This window comes from Larus michahellis, chromosome 4 (genome assembly GCF_964199755.1).
Source record: "Larus michahellis chromosome 4, bLarMic1.1, whole genome shotgun sequence".
Taxonomy (NCBI): domain Eukaryota; kingdom Metazoa; phylum Chordata; class Aves; order Charadriiformes; family Laridae; genus Larus; species Larus michahellis.
Window position 1 is genome coordinate 53,986,173 of NC_133899.1, and position 17,124 is coordinate 54,003,296.

General features: G+C 44.8%; 1 protein-coding gene across 3 annotated transcripts in view; it reads right to left on the reverse strand.

The window, feature by feature from the left end:
- Positions 1–1,438: 1,438 nt before the first annotated feature.
- RAD51B (RAD51 paralog B) overlaps positions 1,439–17,124 on the reverse strand; it is a 420,404-nt gene continuing 404,718 nt past the window's right edge. For 2 of the 3 annotated variants that reach the window (XR_012586722.1, XM_074584885.1), the window contains one exon: positions 1,439–10,371. Coding sequence is in view for 1 of the 3 variants with exons in the window: in XM_074584885.1 (XP_074440986.1) it covers positions 10,220–10,371 (152 nt within the window). In the remaining 2 variants the exon portion in view is untranslated. The remainder of the gene's footprint in view (positions 10,372–17,124) is intronic. The other variant, XM_074584886.1, reaches the window with a different exon arrangement.

Sequence of the window (17,124 nt, forward strand, 5' to 3'; positions counted from 1 at the left end):
AGAGAGAGGTATTTCTGTGTGCATCTGTGTGTGTTCGTGCATGTGTTAGGACAGGTACTCCTGTGCCTATACAAGTACTTGTAGACACATGCAGATATCTATGTGCCCATACAGAGCCACATTACTAGTCACGTTTACATCTGTCTATATACATGCCTATCCTGCCATGCAATCAACATATACACAAGTTTGCTGCAACAAGCCAATTGTTTTTTTTTTCTCTCCTGAATTGCCGAACGCTGGAAGCCGCAGGCTAGCTATTGTGGTTACCCTGATTCCCAGGTTTCTTCTGCAGTTGGCGAGTAAGTGGCACTGCAAGTTTCCTAACAACTGGGATGAAGTTTTGTGTAAATCACCTTCTAGGCATTAGACTTTTCCCAGCAAAAGAGGGGGGCGGGTGTTTAGAGGAGGGAGAGTTGCTTTCTTTGATGTGGGGATTAGTTCACATGTCAGTGTTATCCCCTTTTTTTTAATATGCTGTGATTTATGGAAGGGCGGCTATGAGAGATAGCCAAGGGGACACCCACGTGGGACTTACTGACAGACACCACCTCCCATAAGATACATACAACTAAAGCAGCTGGCATCAACAGAAAGACTCCAATTGCAAAAAAAGAAAGCATCATAAAAAATAACCTGTTTTGCCTAGCAAATGCTTTCTAAAAATTAGGATGTGCTTTAATACTTACGGAGCAGGAACCGGTTTTCCCAGCAGCAGAGAGGGAGTCTTTTTGCACATCCACAATAAAGAAATTATAAATGCTTTTTTCCTTTAAAAAAATGTTTGGTTTGTATTTTCCCCTTAGAGCACCCATCACTAGTGAGAACGAGTGTGGCTCCAAAAATGATTACGCTCACTTGAAACATATTTAGCAATGTGACTGCTCCCGTCAGTTTCCATGCTCTCCTGCATGAATCTTTTATCAGTTCTTAAGAAAAACTTTGCTTCACTTTTTGGTCAAAAGTTACGTGCTTCTTCTGCAATCCAATCTTATGTCTATTAGTGTTGGAGGAAACTTTCCTGATGCTTTTCATGGGAACTGGATAAGGCTCTGACTTATTAGGCTGGAAGCCATATTCAGAGTAGCTTTGCTTAGCATATCTGAATTGTTTAGGCTTACTGCTTTGTGCAGGGGATGGCTGAGGGGCTGGCAAAGGAGACAGCGCGGAATACAGTAAGAAAGATTTCATTAGCTTTTATTTAAAAATAGTCTCTATTGGTATCTTTTTCAAAGTTCTATCTGTTTTGGCCCATGTCAATTCCTAATATTTTTATTTGTCCTGCTGTCTTTGAATGAAACTTTGAGATATTCTAGTAAAGCAAAACCCTTTTTTTTTTTTTTTAAAAAAAAAAAAAAGCAGTGTAATTTCTAGCCAGATCAGGTCTTTGAGCTGACTCCCTGCGTGGCTGCACTGATATAGAAGGCAGTGAGGGCGACAAGACTGTGGCAGCCCAAACTTCAGAGTGAGCTGCTGTAAAACTCGACCCCAAATAAGCAGTTTTATCTTGTTGTTACCACAGAGGTAACATGGGGTCTTCCTGGATTGTTTCCCTTAACTCCTCTCCCACCCAGATACCCAAAGTCCCGCGTTCACCTTCGATGCTGCTTTACACGCGGGCTCCTCCCAGCACATCAGCGGCAGCTCAGCCACTGCCTGGGCACCTCACCTTGAGGGACAGACAAAAGCCAAACCACTCCGCTGCCGCTACGGTTCCAATGGCCTCCCACTATTCTCTTAAGCATAAAGAGGTTATTGTGTCACCCCCCCAGGAACCCATGACTGCCGCTGACAACCAAAGCGTGATGCACGGCTGGACGCGCCCCACACAAGTAGTCTTTGTACCCGGGGCGGTACAGTAAAGTGTCCACGTTCAAGTGTGGCCTCACAGTGTGACTTCTCCCACCCCAGCCAGGGCTGCTCCATGTGCTCTGACCCAAAAGCTAATCGCCCTTCTTACACCCACAGACAAAAGCTCCTCTGGCATCGCCCTGGCCCAAGGCTCCTCGGAAGGTTGGTTGGGGCAGCGGGCTAGCACAGACGGGCATGGCTCCGCAGAGCACGGCAGCAGGGCGTGCAGGGTTGGCTCTTCCGTGCCTGCCCATGCACCGCCTCGGCTTGCTACTTCTCTTTCGTGCCACTGTAAAGTGACAGCAAATACAATATTTCCCAGAAACGCACATAAAATAATGTCTTATATGCACACGCACCCTCTCTCCCACCCCCAGATAGGTAACAGGGTAGTAATTCTGAGTGACATTTGCTTTCACCCCAGCCTGATGCGGTGTTGAGGATGGTGAGGGGTGTATGGAGAGGGAAGGGTGACTTGGTGGACTGGAAACGGTAACCCTTTCCACAGCCCAGGAAACTGCCACATATGTTTCTGGCAAGGAAGGGTTATTTAAGAGACATGGCACTTGCTGCGCTACTTATTCTTCTTCACAGATGGCCCACTGGGGCCAAAAATCAAAACCATTTTCATAGAATCATAGTTTGGGTTGGAGGGGATATTTAAATGCCATCTAGTCCAACGCCCGCCCCCCCCCAAAGTTCAACCCACCTGCAATAAGCAGGGACATCTTCAACTAAATCAGGTTCCCCAGAGCCCCATCCAGCCTGACCTTGAATGTTTCCTGGGATGGGGCATCTACCACCTCTCTGGGCAACCTGTGCCAGTGTTTCACCACCCTCGCAGTAAAAATTTTCTTCCTTCTTGTTTTCTGCTTATTTGTTCAAATTGTCAAAATGTTTGACTGAATGAATGTCAAGCAGTATTTTGGAGACAATACTTCACAGATGGAAAGACAATTCAGTGAGCTCTGGGCTCCCCCATTTCACTGCACCTTCCAGAAATGGAAAATCCTCCTCACTGGTCTCCTGGCCGTCATGTGTCGGGGTGGGCAATGCCAGCAGATCACAGGCGCAGACATCACCAACTCACATTTTCTTCTACAAACATCTTACCATTTGGGTGCTCAGACCTCTCTCCATTCTCACCAGTACCTTGAATCCCTCCTAAAGGGTTAAATAAGTTTTTTCCTTTAAACAAACAGGCAGCACCAGCTGATTAAACCCCAGTATTTATGCATGTATTTTGTTAATGCTTTTCAGTGAGAAAAGTCATTCCTATATTATTCAGGTGTGCTCTCATCTGGGAGAAGGAGGATTTTTCAAGTCTGTTTGGATTGAGTTGGAAATATCCAATTTAAGCAAAGTATGTTAAATGCCATATACACTAAAGAGTAGACAAGACATTTTTCAGTAGTTATATTTGAATGTAGAGACTGAAACTAGAACTCAGATTTTATGATTTTGGAGGCTTACAATTAAACAATGTAATAAAATATAAAGCAACAATCAAACAGCCAGCCAGTCAAGCAGAACAGGCTAGCACTTTTGAATGCATGGGAAAATCAGAGAATTTGAAAAATACTGTCAATTTTATTTGGGGTTATTTTTGTTTGTTGGTAATGATGGACCTTAAAACAGAACAGTATAAACAGACTGTAGGTTAAAACCTTGCCATGGTCTTTTCACTTAAACACACAAAAACGCATGTGTATTTTGGAGCTCATAACCAGCCTGCCCCCTCCCCTCCAGAAAAAAGAACCAAAACTGAAAACAAATGCTTGGTTTGATTATCCAACTGTTTGGCTTGAAGGTGCGACTGGCACGTCTTTCTGTGGGCCATGTGAAACCCAGATGAACACCGGGCCCTGACAGCCAGGCACAATTCCCATGCTTTCCAAAGCTGAGCTGCAATTCATGGATCACACGCTGTCACATGCGTGAAATCCTACGTGGAAGCACTGGGTGGAGAACAAGGGCTCTTTCTGCAGGAGATACCTGCACTCCTTCACGTTACAGCAATAGTGAGGAAATGGCTGTCACTGCCTATATATCAGAAACAGCTTTTGAACATTTCTGCTTTTCATCTATATTTAATAAAAAAATCACTTCCATTTGAGATTCTCCAAAAGCATGTGTTTTCTCTGATGTCTCACAGGTAGGAGGGATGTGAAAGAAAATATTTTGTCACCTTCACAGGTTTTGTGATGTATTAAATACCCACACTATCATCTAGAACTTGGTAATGGAAGGCTTTAGGGAAACAACTGTATTTTCTTTTTGATTCCCTAGTGAAAAACATATTGGCAATGTCCAGTGAAGGTTAAAATTATACTGGATCATAGCTGTGTACCCTGTATACAGGCTTTAAGACGTGATTTCCATACCCTGCTGAAGCAATTAATGATTAGGACGGTGGTTGGGCTAGAGAAAGTGAGGCAACAGCAATATGCATTTGGTTGGAAAGCAGCAGTTCTTTTTTTCCTTCAGGTATAAATGGCAGCCTTGTCAGACATTCACTTGGCTCCACTGCTTGTATTTACACCTTAGGAGAGAGTGCAAAGACTCTGGAAATGCTGGACTATGTAGCTACCTCCTTAGCACCCTGCCCGGTGCAAAGCTTCTCTGGCACTTTATGAGGAAAATACTGCAGGGGATGCATGGGAATGGGGGCTGTCGTCAGGAGAAAGCGCTGAACCTTTGCACGTAACTTTTCATGTACCTGGGCTGGGGGTCCAGTGACCGTGGGCTCCATTGGCAGGCCGTGGCTTGCGCAGACCTGAGAATTGTGATATGGGATTGGGAGAGAATGCCAGCAACACACGCGGGGCTCGGGGGGAGGATGAAAGGCAAACGCCACTCAATGAATGAATTCAGAAATATGCATGCAATTTGTGAATGACTTCTTTCCCTTCGCTGAACCTGCATGAGTTTCTACAGCCACCAGTGAAAGCCTCACGATACCGTCCCATGGCTGAGAAGGTCCCTGCCGACCCCCTCGGCTCTGCCAGCCCACCCACTGCCGCACAGGCACAGGCCACGTGGCCGTTCCAGGTGAAAGATGCTACCAGCAGCAAGAAGAGTACTGTTCCAGCATGCCGTGCACGAAGCTCCTTGCCAAGGCACCAGCAGCCACCCCTGGGGGGAGAGCGGGGCGCAGCTCTTCTGAATGCGGCAGCTCCCACTGGTGGTGACAATGCCGTGGGGCCGTGGCGCACCCACAGCTGAGCGCGAGGGGGAAAAATTAAGGGTTGTTGATTCAGCAATCTGGACCAAGGAGTGCCAGAACAGCCCATCGGCTGGGGGCAGAGCTCAGGCTATGCCACCTCCATCGTTACCATGGTGGTTGGGGGCTCACCTGCCCGGTGGCCTCCTGAGGCGGCGGCTGCAGTCCGACAGGGTGTGCGGGCATGTGCTTCGAAAGCGCACGTAGGAAGAGTAACTTGCTGCCTCCCCAGAGCGTGTAATTTTGGAAAGATGGGAGCAGGGCATTTGCCGTCTAGAAACGGTGTCCCTGCAGCTCCTCACTTGGCACGGTGGAAGCATCTTTTATTATCCTTCGGGGCTATGGCTGCAAACAAAAAATGCTTTCATTTCACTTTGGCGGCAGCTCAGGTTGTGTGTTCTCTGGCTGCTTCCTTAATTGCAGTGGTTGTTGACAACTTCTTCTGATAGAGACCCTCTCTTTGAGCAGTCCTCCCATTCCCCCACTGTTTTTTTGCAGTCTGAACACATAACAAACCGGGACGATGTTCTGTAAAAATAAGCTCACTGTAATGCAGTGATTCCCGCCCCACAGTTATGCTGTGTTCCTCTCTTCTGTCCTCTCAGTTTGTGCTGTTGCTGTTTATTTCCTCTTTCTGGCTATAAGAACATTTTATTTATTAGTGCTGGATTTCCTGTTGCCTGCAGCTGCCCGTACTTTCCTCCCTCCAGCTCACTTTGCCGTTGGAGCCAGTCTGTAGGTTTGTCATCCCACTGACTGAGGTGCTCTCAGCAAGTTTGCTCGGTGGTTGTGTTAAGCAACACTTGACAGAGGGGGACTTGCACGGCAGCCTGGGTGTAGAAAAAACCCCAAAGAAAACAAAAGCTGATACGGGGAGCCCTCACAGGCATAGGAGGGGTCCCTTTTTTCTGACTTGCTGATGCTGAGATTATGCTTTCTTGGGTGGGAGGAACACCTCTTGTTTTGCTTGCATGCACTGCACCACAGGAAGGAAGTCAGCTCTTCGAACGGCATGCGGTCTGCAGGTCTGATGGATGAGGGGTTAAAGGTTTGCAATTATTTATATTCAGGCTGTGGGCCGCATCATAGTAGAAACATCATGCGGACTTTCCACACATAAGGTTCATGAATGACTTCCTTGACCTTTTGTGGACATGCAACATCCTCGTAGTAAACACAAAGATTGCTTATACGGAAAGTGAGATCATGAAGGGAAAAAAATGTTTTGCTGCTTTGAACGTGATTTCTCTGCTGGAAGGAAAGAGGAGGCACGAGCTCTTAACATTTTGTGTATTACCGGCAAGGCCAGTTGGAAAAGCTCACTCATCTGCACTGAGGAGAAACGTTTCATCTAATTCTCTGTTGTCCGATAGCAATTTGGTACTATTTCAAGTGGCAGAGAGTAAGGTTGAAGCAGCACCTAATGGTGATATTCTCTCTTTTGTGTTTTACGTGTGAGGGGCTGCCATAATTTCATCATCTTTTCTTTCTGTTTGGTGGGAATTTGGGGCCTGAAGAATGAGTAATGAGAGTTAAGGGTGGAGTAAACCCCAAGGCATGGAGGCAGCTGTGGTGTCTTACCACGATGCAGCCGTAGCCCTGTCAGGATGTGATCCTTTCAGCTCCTGTTGGCGGTGGGCAGTTGCTGGTGGAGAAGCACTGCAGGTGCAGCACCATTAGACACTTTTTCCTTTGTGTCAGATGTTCGAGAGCTGCCCAGGAACATTAAATAGGGAACGGTCTTCTGACATCTTCCAGGTAAGATGGAAACGGGAGATCCTGAGCATTTGAATTATGAAATACCCCAGTGTGTTACCTGCAAGCCAGCGTTTTAACCCCAGCGTCCTGGCCAAATTCCAGCTCTGCTAATTACATCCTGCCTATGTGAAAATTCCCCTGTGTTTGTACACTGCTTTTTTTCCTGCTTGTTTTCAGCAGCTGCCTGGAGTTGCCAGGCATGGCAAAGCGCTTGCCATGTTTCACCTCAGGCCTGGCTGCCTTTCAGCGGGGAATGAAATGAGCTCTGTGCACAGCATACGCAGCGAGTCTGCGTGAGGAAAGCGAACCCGAGGACAAGTGCTGGGGCCTTGTCACAAAAGGTAACAGTGTGAAGAGGCCAAAGGCACTAGTGCCGGGGTACACTGCAGGGTCACAGGAGAGACGGGAGGAGACTGCTGCACTGTGATCTGATTTTTCGCCCAGCATCTCTCACCTACAAGGGCTGGAATAGCTGGTACACACCGATCTGGTTTGGGGGGCTACTGACTTCAGGTTTGTTCGCACAGTAGGAGAAGCTCTCAGTCACGCTTACGCCAGCCACTATCAACACATTTCCACCTTTTGCACGCCTGGTTATTGATCCGTGTGGGCAAGGAAAGAAGCTAAGGGAAAAGAAATAATTCAAACCCTTTAAATCTATATATTTGTTTCCTTCTCTTCCACTTCATGGCTTATGTTCACGTTGCTTTTTGCTCAGCCCTGTTGGGAACAACTCTCTTCAACTGCCCATTAATGCCCTTGGTAAAACCCTGACTCATACCACTGGAGAGGAACTGGCTGATGGATTATCCCACTCTTCTGAAAACATGAGAGAGGATTGCTGCAGCAGTAGTTGTGGGATACTGATAAGAAGAAGCAGTAAGAAATGCAGGTCACATACAGAAGGATAATGAAATCACATATATTCAATACAGGAGTGGCTCATCTCTCCAATTTTCTTGTCATCCAAGTTCTCTCTTTGATTATGGCATTTTTACCACAGTCATGCCTGAATATTATATGGAAGCACACACAAAGATGTTGGAGGTACTGCCTGATAGTACACCAACCCCACTGGCAGCAGCAGAGGCAGAACATGCCCAAGGCAGACACAGCAGTGACTTGCTTTCTCCCACCCCCCTCACATCCCTCTCTGATCTTTTCGACGTCTTAATCCCATGGGACAGCAGCTGTGAGTACTCTCTCTGTTCCAAGGTTATCTCAAGGTGTGATGCCAGCACGTTTTCACTGTATCCCAGAAGGGGAAGTACAGCAAGCCTTGAAAAGGGAGGGAATGTGTGTTGTCTGTGGTGTAAGGTAGAAAGCTGGAACTCAAAGACCCGAGTCCACTTGCCACACCGCCCAAGTGACTTCAGGCAAAGCACAACTTTTTAGTCTCATTAGCCCTGTCTTTAAACTTATATTTAGTACTTGCTTCATGGGCCTGAGGAGAAGGGGATTAAGTTTTAATTCAATAATGTTTGTAAAACATTTTAGAACTTGGATGGAAATTTCCCAGGTAGTGCAGAGAGCATTAAAAAACTTATCTCCCTCTCCAACCGCGAATGGTCCTGCAATATGAGAGACCTGAGTGAAACAGTGCTTGCATTTCGTTGTTTATAATAATAAAAACCCCAACCCTCCAGTTTCCCTTCTCTATCCTTCCATGTTTTTAAAAAAATGGAGAGGCAGCAATAAGAAATTGTAGTCTAAACAGAGTGCAGTTTCTCCCTGGAGACTTGAATGCGTCTCAGTGGAATTTTCCCTGCCTTCAGCCTTTTGTGCTTCTGAAAGGTCCTGGAACCAGGCATGTGACTGTAAGAGCAAAAAAACACTCCTGTGTCTGAGTGCTCTACCAAATATTTACAAGATACCCAGATAAAATGGCTACAAGTAAGTTCAGCAGGATTTGACTGAACGGCCAGTAGCGCAGCACTGTCCAGAAGAAAAACTAAACTTCAGTTAAAACAAAATTAAAATTAAATTTTACAAAGGTCTCTTCAAAGCACAAAACTTGTAACGCTGAAGCTGGAGAATTGCTCTTCCCCAAGGTGAAACGTCATTAGCTTTTAAAAGTAGCTTATTGAAATGGAGTAACTTCCCTGTTGTGATGGAAACTTCCTTGTTAAAGGAGAGCCCAAAGCTTCATGAGTGGGCGTGTAACCAGATAGCTGCAGAGTAGCCTTCTCCATGCCATCCTGTTTGGTGGCTGTGAGTGACACAACATCAGCTTCCACATCCCATCAGCTCCTCAGAGACTGAGGAGCTGCAAGAGACTTGCACTGCCATGGTAAGGGTGTGCAGTACTTTTTAATATGGGCCGTGTGCTCCCTAGGAACTCTCTCATCACCCAAAGATGGCCTAGCAAACAGCAGATGGCAACGGCAACTTGCTCACCTTATTACCACAGGTGGCCCCACTGCAGGTGATTTCCTTGCTGGGCAACCTACAGCCACTTCGGCAGTACTCCAGACTTCCCATATTTCTGTACAGGTTACTCTTGCTTTTCAAGAGGTTGCTCAGGGAGGCTTTCCCTGTGACTGCAGAGGACAGAACCAGCCACCAGCCTCTCGGGCCAACGTCCACTGTGCATCGGCACCCAGCACTAACTGAACCCATGGCCTTCCCTTAGGGATGTGAGGCTTGAGAGCTGGGAACAACCTGATCCTGATCACAGCACAGCAAGCGATGCCTTCAGCGGCCTTGAGCAAGTCACACATTCCCTAAGTCTGTAAGGTGAGTAAATAGTTCTGTGGTTTGCAGTCATATTGTGAATACTTTAAAAGTGCCGTGAAGACAGAGGAAGCTAAGCAGCTGTAATATACACTGATCTTCCCACCTTTTGGATTGCTACCTGTTCTCCTTCCATGTTGAACCGTCACAGCCCGGTTATTAGCAACTCTGTTACATCATCTCTGATGACTTTCCAGTGAGTTACAGGAACAGGAGCTCACTGAACTATTGCTTCTTAACCAAGCCAATGAGTGGGTTTATCATTTCTCTTCAAAAGCAGAAGCGACCGTTTCAGCATGTTATGGGTTGTGGACATCAAGCACTCTTGTGTGTTTCACTGTTGATTCCTCCACACTGGTGAGGTGACGGGGTGAATTAGGAAGGCACGTGTGTCCTATGCTTCTTCAGTAGCATGTGTGTTGTTCAGAGGCTTTTATTACTATTTCACTTAAATTAACCTGAACAATATATAGGATTTTCCTAAGTTCAGAGTTAAGTATGGCCCCGCACATACAAAGAGCAGCACTTGGTTTTAAAGTTAGTTTTTGAAGAGACAAAAGAAGAAGAATGCCCACCACCTGCTTCACCAGATCTTTGAAAACCAATGTTGTCATTCATTCATTCATTTCTTAGTGGAGGTTCTATTTGTCCTTTCTATAGGTTGGATGTATTGCTCGGAGTCTCACCAGTAGTTTTGGGTAAAGCAGCATCAAGTAAAGTATCTTTCAAGGCACTGTTCCTCACTCGTATGGTCTGCAGGGCAGGATTGGTTCCTTCCAAGGTTAGATTTGTTTGATCCTTTCCATCTGAAACACACAATAAAGAGAAACACTTCAATGCCAGTGTGTCAGAATGACATCACAAAGTTACTATTTCCTCCAGCGAACAACCACTTGGAAACCTGTTTAATCCACAAAACAAATCAAGGTAGTTAGTTCAGTATGAATTAATTTCACAGACTTGCTGAAAATGGACTGACTTTTATGTAACCATCCTCCTGCTGCTGCCTGCCTGGCTGTCCTTCTAGTTACCAACGTCCAGACTCCCATTCTCATTCTGGCTAGCAAAGTTTCTGATGCTACTTCTGTGCTGTGGAGCCAAACCTTAGAATAGGCCAGGGCCCTTTACCATCCTTTGGCAGAGCTCTCCAAAGGCCAGTGTATACTTGCTGAGGAACTTTGCATCACATTGATTTCCAATAAAACTGTTTTTTGGTATTTGGTGCCTATCAACAGAGAACAGGATGTGCAGGAGGACTGATGTTCTCTACTACAGCTTATTTTCTGCAGTTCAAACACATTTCCTAGAGTTAAACAGAGCACGGCTTAAACCAATATATTTTCCAACTATTAGTAAATTGCCTTGGATTCAGAGAAAATATTGTGGCTCCACCCTATGTGCTTTCCTAATACCTAGGCTGAGAGCAGAGCCTGCTTCCTAACCAGTATGAGCTGCTTCTCTTCTAATCTTAGTCCTATGTTAGTGCCAGGCTGTAAAGTGCTTTGGGATGAAGTTTACTATGTAAATACAGGATATTATATTACTGTGATTAGACACCTTATGCCGAAAATGGACTGTTCTTTGTGAGAGGAGATATTGAAAAACAAAATGAAAGCCTTCCTGATCTACCTGCAAGTTGATGAAAAGAACACAAACTGAAGAAACACACACAGTTATCAGGAACGAAATATCCAAGGTACTAAAGAATCAACAGTCAGATTATGTCATGTCCTCATGTTTGCTGCTATTAACTCTGTTGCAAGGTGTCCCAGGCCTATTCAAACATGTACTCCTCCTCTTCTGATTTCTACAGCTGACCCATTGAGACAAGCTCCATAGTAGCGCAGGGAGACCTCAGCTACCTGAAGGACTCTGCAGAACAGCCAGTTCATACCTGGGCTGATTCCTATTGTTCTGTATGAAAGCATTGAAGAAAGTCAATAAAGCTGAAAGAAGGGGGGTGAAAGGCAAGGTATTCCACTGCAACAGGCCATGACATTATTAATATTAACAGAGGTGATATTGTAGAAGAAACACAAGGCTTACAGAGGTTGTCAAGGGAAGATGTTTCTCAGTTTTCCTCCTCCTCTCTAGCCCTGTTTATTAACTATATGAAAAGCAACTACAATAGAAAAGAATTGCTCACAGCTGTCCTGGTATAACTATACTGACAACGATGATAACCCTAATGCAGGTAGAACAAATCCCACTTTTGCCAACACACCTTTGATGAATTCCTCAAGGGAAATATACTATACTGACAAAAGCACCTCTAAGATGGTTTAAAACAGCTTTGGTATTTACTGCAAAGCACCTACAGCATTGTTTAAAATTATATCCCTACCCAACTATTCTTAATTTTAACGTAGAGTTGGCTTGACAACCCAGAAAATGTACAGAAAATCCTTCTATGAATTTACTGGGAGAGCCTAAAGAATCAGTGCACTTGTCTATACTCTGTCTAGCTTTGGGAGAGGGCTGGCAGGAAATGTATCTGAGAACTTGTTTCAATAGAAAGATAGGAAAGGGAGTAGATGAGCAAATTCTTTCCAAAGAAACAGCCTTTGAGAACTCTGTATTCTTATCCTATTAAAACTAACAAACAAACAAACCCCCCAAACGCCAAAAGCCCATTCTCTCAGAAAGGGAACAGAAAATACTGTCTGTCTTCAAGAAGAATTTAGGCATTCCATAGTCATGATGTATTAGGCTTGTAAACACTGTCATTCTTGGTCCATCAAAGATAACATAAAAGATTTTTGTAGTGTCATATTAACCAAATACATTTCTGTGTGAGATAACCCAGCAAATAAGCATTTTCAATATGCTATCTCTTTTTTGTTCACTTGTTTGTTTCTGTTAAACCATAACATTTTAAAAAATCATGGGAATTTTGCAAGTCTGTTTAACACCACTGCTTTTTGAACAGCATCGCTCAGGAATTCCAGGCCTAATGAGTCTCAGATTTTGTAAAGCAGCTGGCCATAGGTTTCAGCTACAGGATACTATAGCTTTTTTCTGGTTTTCAGTAAGGGCCATTTTCCACCAAACAGAGTTTGTAGAGGAAGCTGTTTAGCTGAAGAATCCATAATCACAAATTATAAAGCTTAACGTAGCTTTTTAACACTGTTTTTCTGGAATAACTGCTAGTTACTAATAGGTATTGAACATTTCCCATTGAGTGCAATAGCATTACCGAGTTGTATCCTTACCTGAAGTAGGCTGATGCTACCTAAAACTGCTTAGATTTCTATACAGGCTCTGATTCAGCCTTTTATATTTTCTCTGAGCGATTCAACTGGTGGAACTGGCCTAAATGATTATAGGCAAGCACATGTAACCCTTTCATGGAGCTAGAAGCCACTGCAAAGTTATTTGTAGTGTCTGTATGCAAATCAACTTCAGTTTGAGATAGTCTGGGAGAAGTTTGAGGGGGATTTCCCTGCTTTATGTAATCTATTGTTGCTTCTTAGCTTCCTCTATTCACATGGCTAGGAGGCATAGGCATGACACCACTGGTAATTTCTCAAACTCAATCTGAAAGCAAATACAACGTGCTCAGTGACCTACAGCAGTCTTGCAGCTTTCGGTAAGTCCTCAGACACTGTCTCAACAATATCTGGAACAAAGGAGGCCTGAAGGAGCAGTGTGGGGAATAACTGAGATGGTAAGGGCTTCTTCACTTACTGGCATACTTTGAAAGTGGTCAGCAGCCAGGAAGACCTATGTGCTATCCCTCAGATACAGCTCTGGCTACGGAGAGCTCTAATTTTACATTTCTGGATCCATACAGAGCGCTGCACTTCGCACATGATGGGTGCTGTCAGTTCAGCGTGGGACCCCTGCAGGTCGGAGTGTGAGCACACAGCTGTGGCTGCCTTCCCCGGCCATTCCCATGGGAGGTCAGGAACAAAACTTGTCTTACTGTGTGCTCAGGCAGATCTAGTCCCCGTGCAGGTATTCACTGAAATGACAGGCCAAACAGGCAGATGTTTTAAGGCAGGTAGGAGAAACACCCTGCCTGCTAGCAGCTCACCGGCAGCTCTGTGCTGCTAAGGCCAGGCTGCTTCTGATAGCCAGGTGAGGCTGTTGAGTGCTAGACTGGGTATCGCCCTCTACCCACTGCATCGTGGTGTACAGATTGCGGTGCTCCTGTTCCAAATTGGAAGATTTATAATTTAGCAACTATCCAGATTCTGAGAAACACGCTTACCGAAAACCACAGCTAAGGGAAATATGACAGGTGAAGTAAGCATGGTGGCACCGAGGAGGAAGGAAATCTCCCTGCAGTGCACTGATAAGAGTGTGCTTGATAGATACTGTGTTCAATCTGGACAATCCGCAACCGGGAAAACACAGGCTAGCTGAAGGAAATTCAGCTCAGAGGCCCCAGGGACTTAATCAGTCTGTTAAAATGCTTTGTTGGTTTTATGTATCACTACTTAATTAGGATGCTTAACCAACACATTGGAAAGATAGTAACTGTTAAATATTCAACAAGCTGACCTTTCAGTTACAATATGACAATTCTGAATAAAGTTCATGGAAAGCTTGTCCTTCCTAGGTACTCCAACAAAGCCAAAGGGAACTGGACTGGACAAAAAAAAGAAAAAGAAAAAGTAGGGCACAATTGTGGAGACCTGGTTAAAAATCCAAGTCTTGCCACGGGTTCATTCAATGATCCTGGGCAAGTTGTTTCCTGCCCTGTGCTTCAGTTTTTCCCATCTGTAAAAAGAGCACAACAACGTTGACCTTCCTTGTAAATCGCTGAGATGAATGGCTAGAAAAGCAGTACTACATTATTAATTACTTATTATTATTTCTGAGGAAGAAAAAGCAAAGACAAGAAGCCATCAATCCTTCAGGGTTTTCTTGATCCTCATAAAAACTAAAAAAGCATCACGTAACATGAATTTCACAAAATAGAAACTTTTGGCGAGCCACCTCTAAGGAGAAATAGTGGGTACACAATTAAAAGAAAGTTAAAAGCGGGCAGACACTCAGGAAAACACTCCAGATGGTGAAACGAGTTAGGCTGCAGAGCAGGCTCCCACAGGAAGCGGTGAAACCCCCATTGTTTGAGACATTTGAAACTAAATTCTTCAAAGTGCTGGTATATATAATACAAGGAACCGTTCTGCGCTGCCTCGAAAGGTAGCGGCGCTGGGACGACCCGTGAGCGCTACACCGACCATTTCTACAATTTTAAAAGCATTCTTGCCACTCCAACTACAAAGAGCTGTAGACTGTCTTTTTATCAATATAGTATCTGAGGAACATCTACTGGGGAGTAACTACGTTGTGTTTTTGCAGGAGACAGATTCAGCAACCCTTAACAGATCTTTCTCATTCCTCCTTCTGAGATCTGAACTTTGTATGTCCAAGAGGGGAAGGAAAGACCCCTATTCTCTGTTTGAGAATTACAGCGTGCATCCTACAGACAGACTATTTATTTCCTGTGTTACAATCTAATGAAAAACTGGGTGGCTTGATTTTTACAAGCAGTGGTTTGCAGAAGAAATACGATGATTTTAATGGGAACCAAATGAGCGATCATTACGTAAATGGCATTATGAGACGCAGAACTAATGTTGAAACGTTAAATGCTCTGGGTCAAGCTCACCAAAATGGGAACTGGCAGCAGTGTGCTGGAACATTGGGGTTTCGCCACACTCAGATACTACTGCAAACATTTCCCGCTGCTGCTAATGCTGGTTCAGCTCCTCTGGAGGTAGCTGTGGAGGGAGTCTGACTGCTTCTGTTGTTACTGGCACTTAAAATCTTAAGACCTTCTCTGAAATCCAAATTCAGAGCTTTGGGCCAATTTTATTGATACAGCTTGGTTTACTGGTTGGAGCAGGTAGAGGAAGAAAAATTTTTAAAAGGAGCTTAGAATTAGAGTTTTAATACCTTCATTTCCTCTTGGTCTCATAACTGCTGGTATACAAAAAGAGCGGCAAATCGATTCAGGTGGCATATGTGCACTAGTGACCCTGTCTCACTTTATTCACTTAGGCAGGATGGCCATGGAGTGCTCCTGATCCCCTCTCAGCCCCTCCGGCAGGAGGGCTGGGGCCTGGAGCAGTGGCACTGGGCACCCCAGCACGCCTGGCCTGCTGCCTCTGTGCAGGAGGGATGGCACCGCCGGCACACTGCCCCTGTCCCTGGCCAAAGATGCAGTAATTTCCTCAGGAATGAATCACGAACAACAAACCAAACAAGAGCTATTTAAGAAGTTTTCTTCTCCCCCTGCAACTGCCCTGTCCAGTATCATATTCCTGACAGTTTATTCTTCAAGAATTTAGTCATCTAAGGTTTCAGTGACTCATGTGATGAACCTTCTACCCATTTCCTGGAAAGAGTCCTGCATGGTCCTCTACACCTCCCTGCCATTTTCCCCAAGAGTCACATTCTCACTACGTTTTCATATAGTTCAGCTTTCCTCCATTTTTGTGGTGGAGGAGGGAGGCAAAAATATCTTGAGCGCACCCAAATTTGCAGTGTAACCGGAAAGTGGTGTGGTGAAAGAAACATCTGGAAAACAAAGACGGGCACTGAACCAGAGAGTCTCTTTTGGAAGTAGCTGCCTCTTGGGCTGAACGTTGGTTAGAAGAAAAGGAGCAGCTGTAAGAAGAGCTGTGTTGTACAATACGGTCATGAATTTACCAGGGCTGTACCCTATTAAATGAAGATGAAAAAGATTTGAAGGCTCTCTCAGATCACTGCCTGGGTGGGTGTGACTAACCCTGGGCAAATGCCACTGGTGACAAGTACCCTGACACAAACTATTGAATGAATTGGGCTGGATGGGAACCAAAGTAACCATTTTACATACTTGGGCCAATCTGAAAGACACTTCTGTGCAGACAACAACTGCTTCCTTTTCCTGATTAAAAAGAAAGTTCAAAAGCTGCTCACAGACAGCTTGAAGGATACTTCAACAAACTCCGATTTAAGTGGGGTTGTGCTATGCCCACAGCAGACAGCTGCCTGGACATCAGCAATGCCCAGACCATATCTCCTAGCCCATACAGAAGTGCTGCCCGTGCATATTAATATCACAGTTAAAACAGGGGGTCTAGCGTTCTTCTTAAAATATTCAGAAACTTGTGTGCATGTGAGCCCATCAACAGAATTACAGAAGTGTGAAACAGCTCAGTGCCAGTGCCAGTGGGCGCTTATAGACCTTCTATGCCCAAGTCAGCAGACTAAGCACCCTGGCTTACGCTGACTTGCAGGACGGCCAGTTAAGGAATTTGCAGATCTGTCTGACGGAGACAGGGCCAACATGTCCAGCATTCTTAGAAGATGATTTCAGTACTCAGTTATACCAGTATAACTGGCATGTTATATATATATGTATATGTGTGCTTGTATATATATATATATATATACACACACCCCTCCACATATATATACATATTCATATATATACTTCAGTATATATACTCTGACATGCATCACAAGCCCATTCCCTTTAAAGGGATATGGTGGCAGGTCAAAGTTGGCCCGACATTCTTCTTATTAAAAAAAAAAATAAACTTCTACAAGCCCTGATT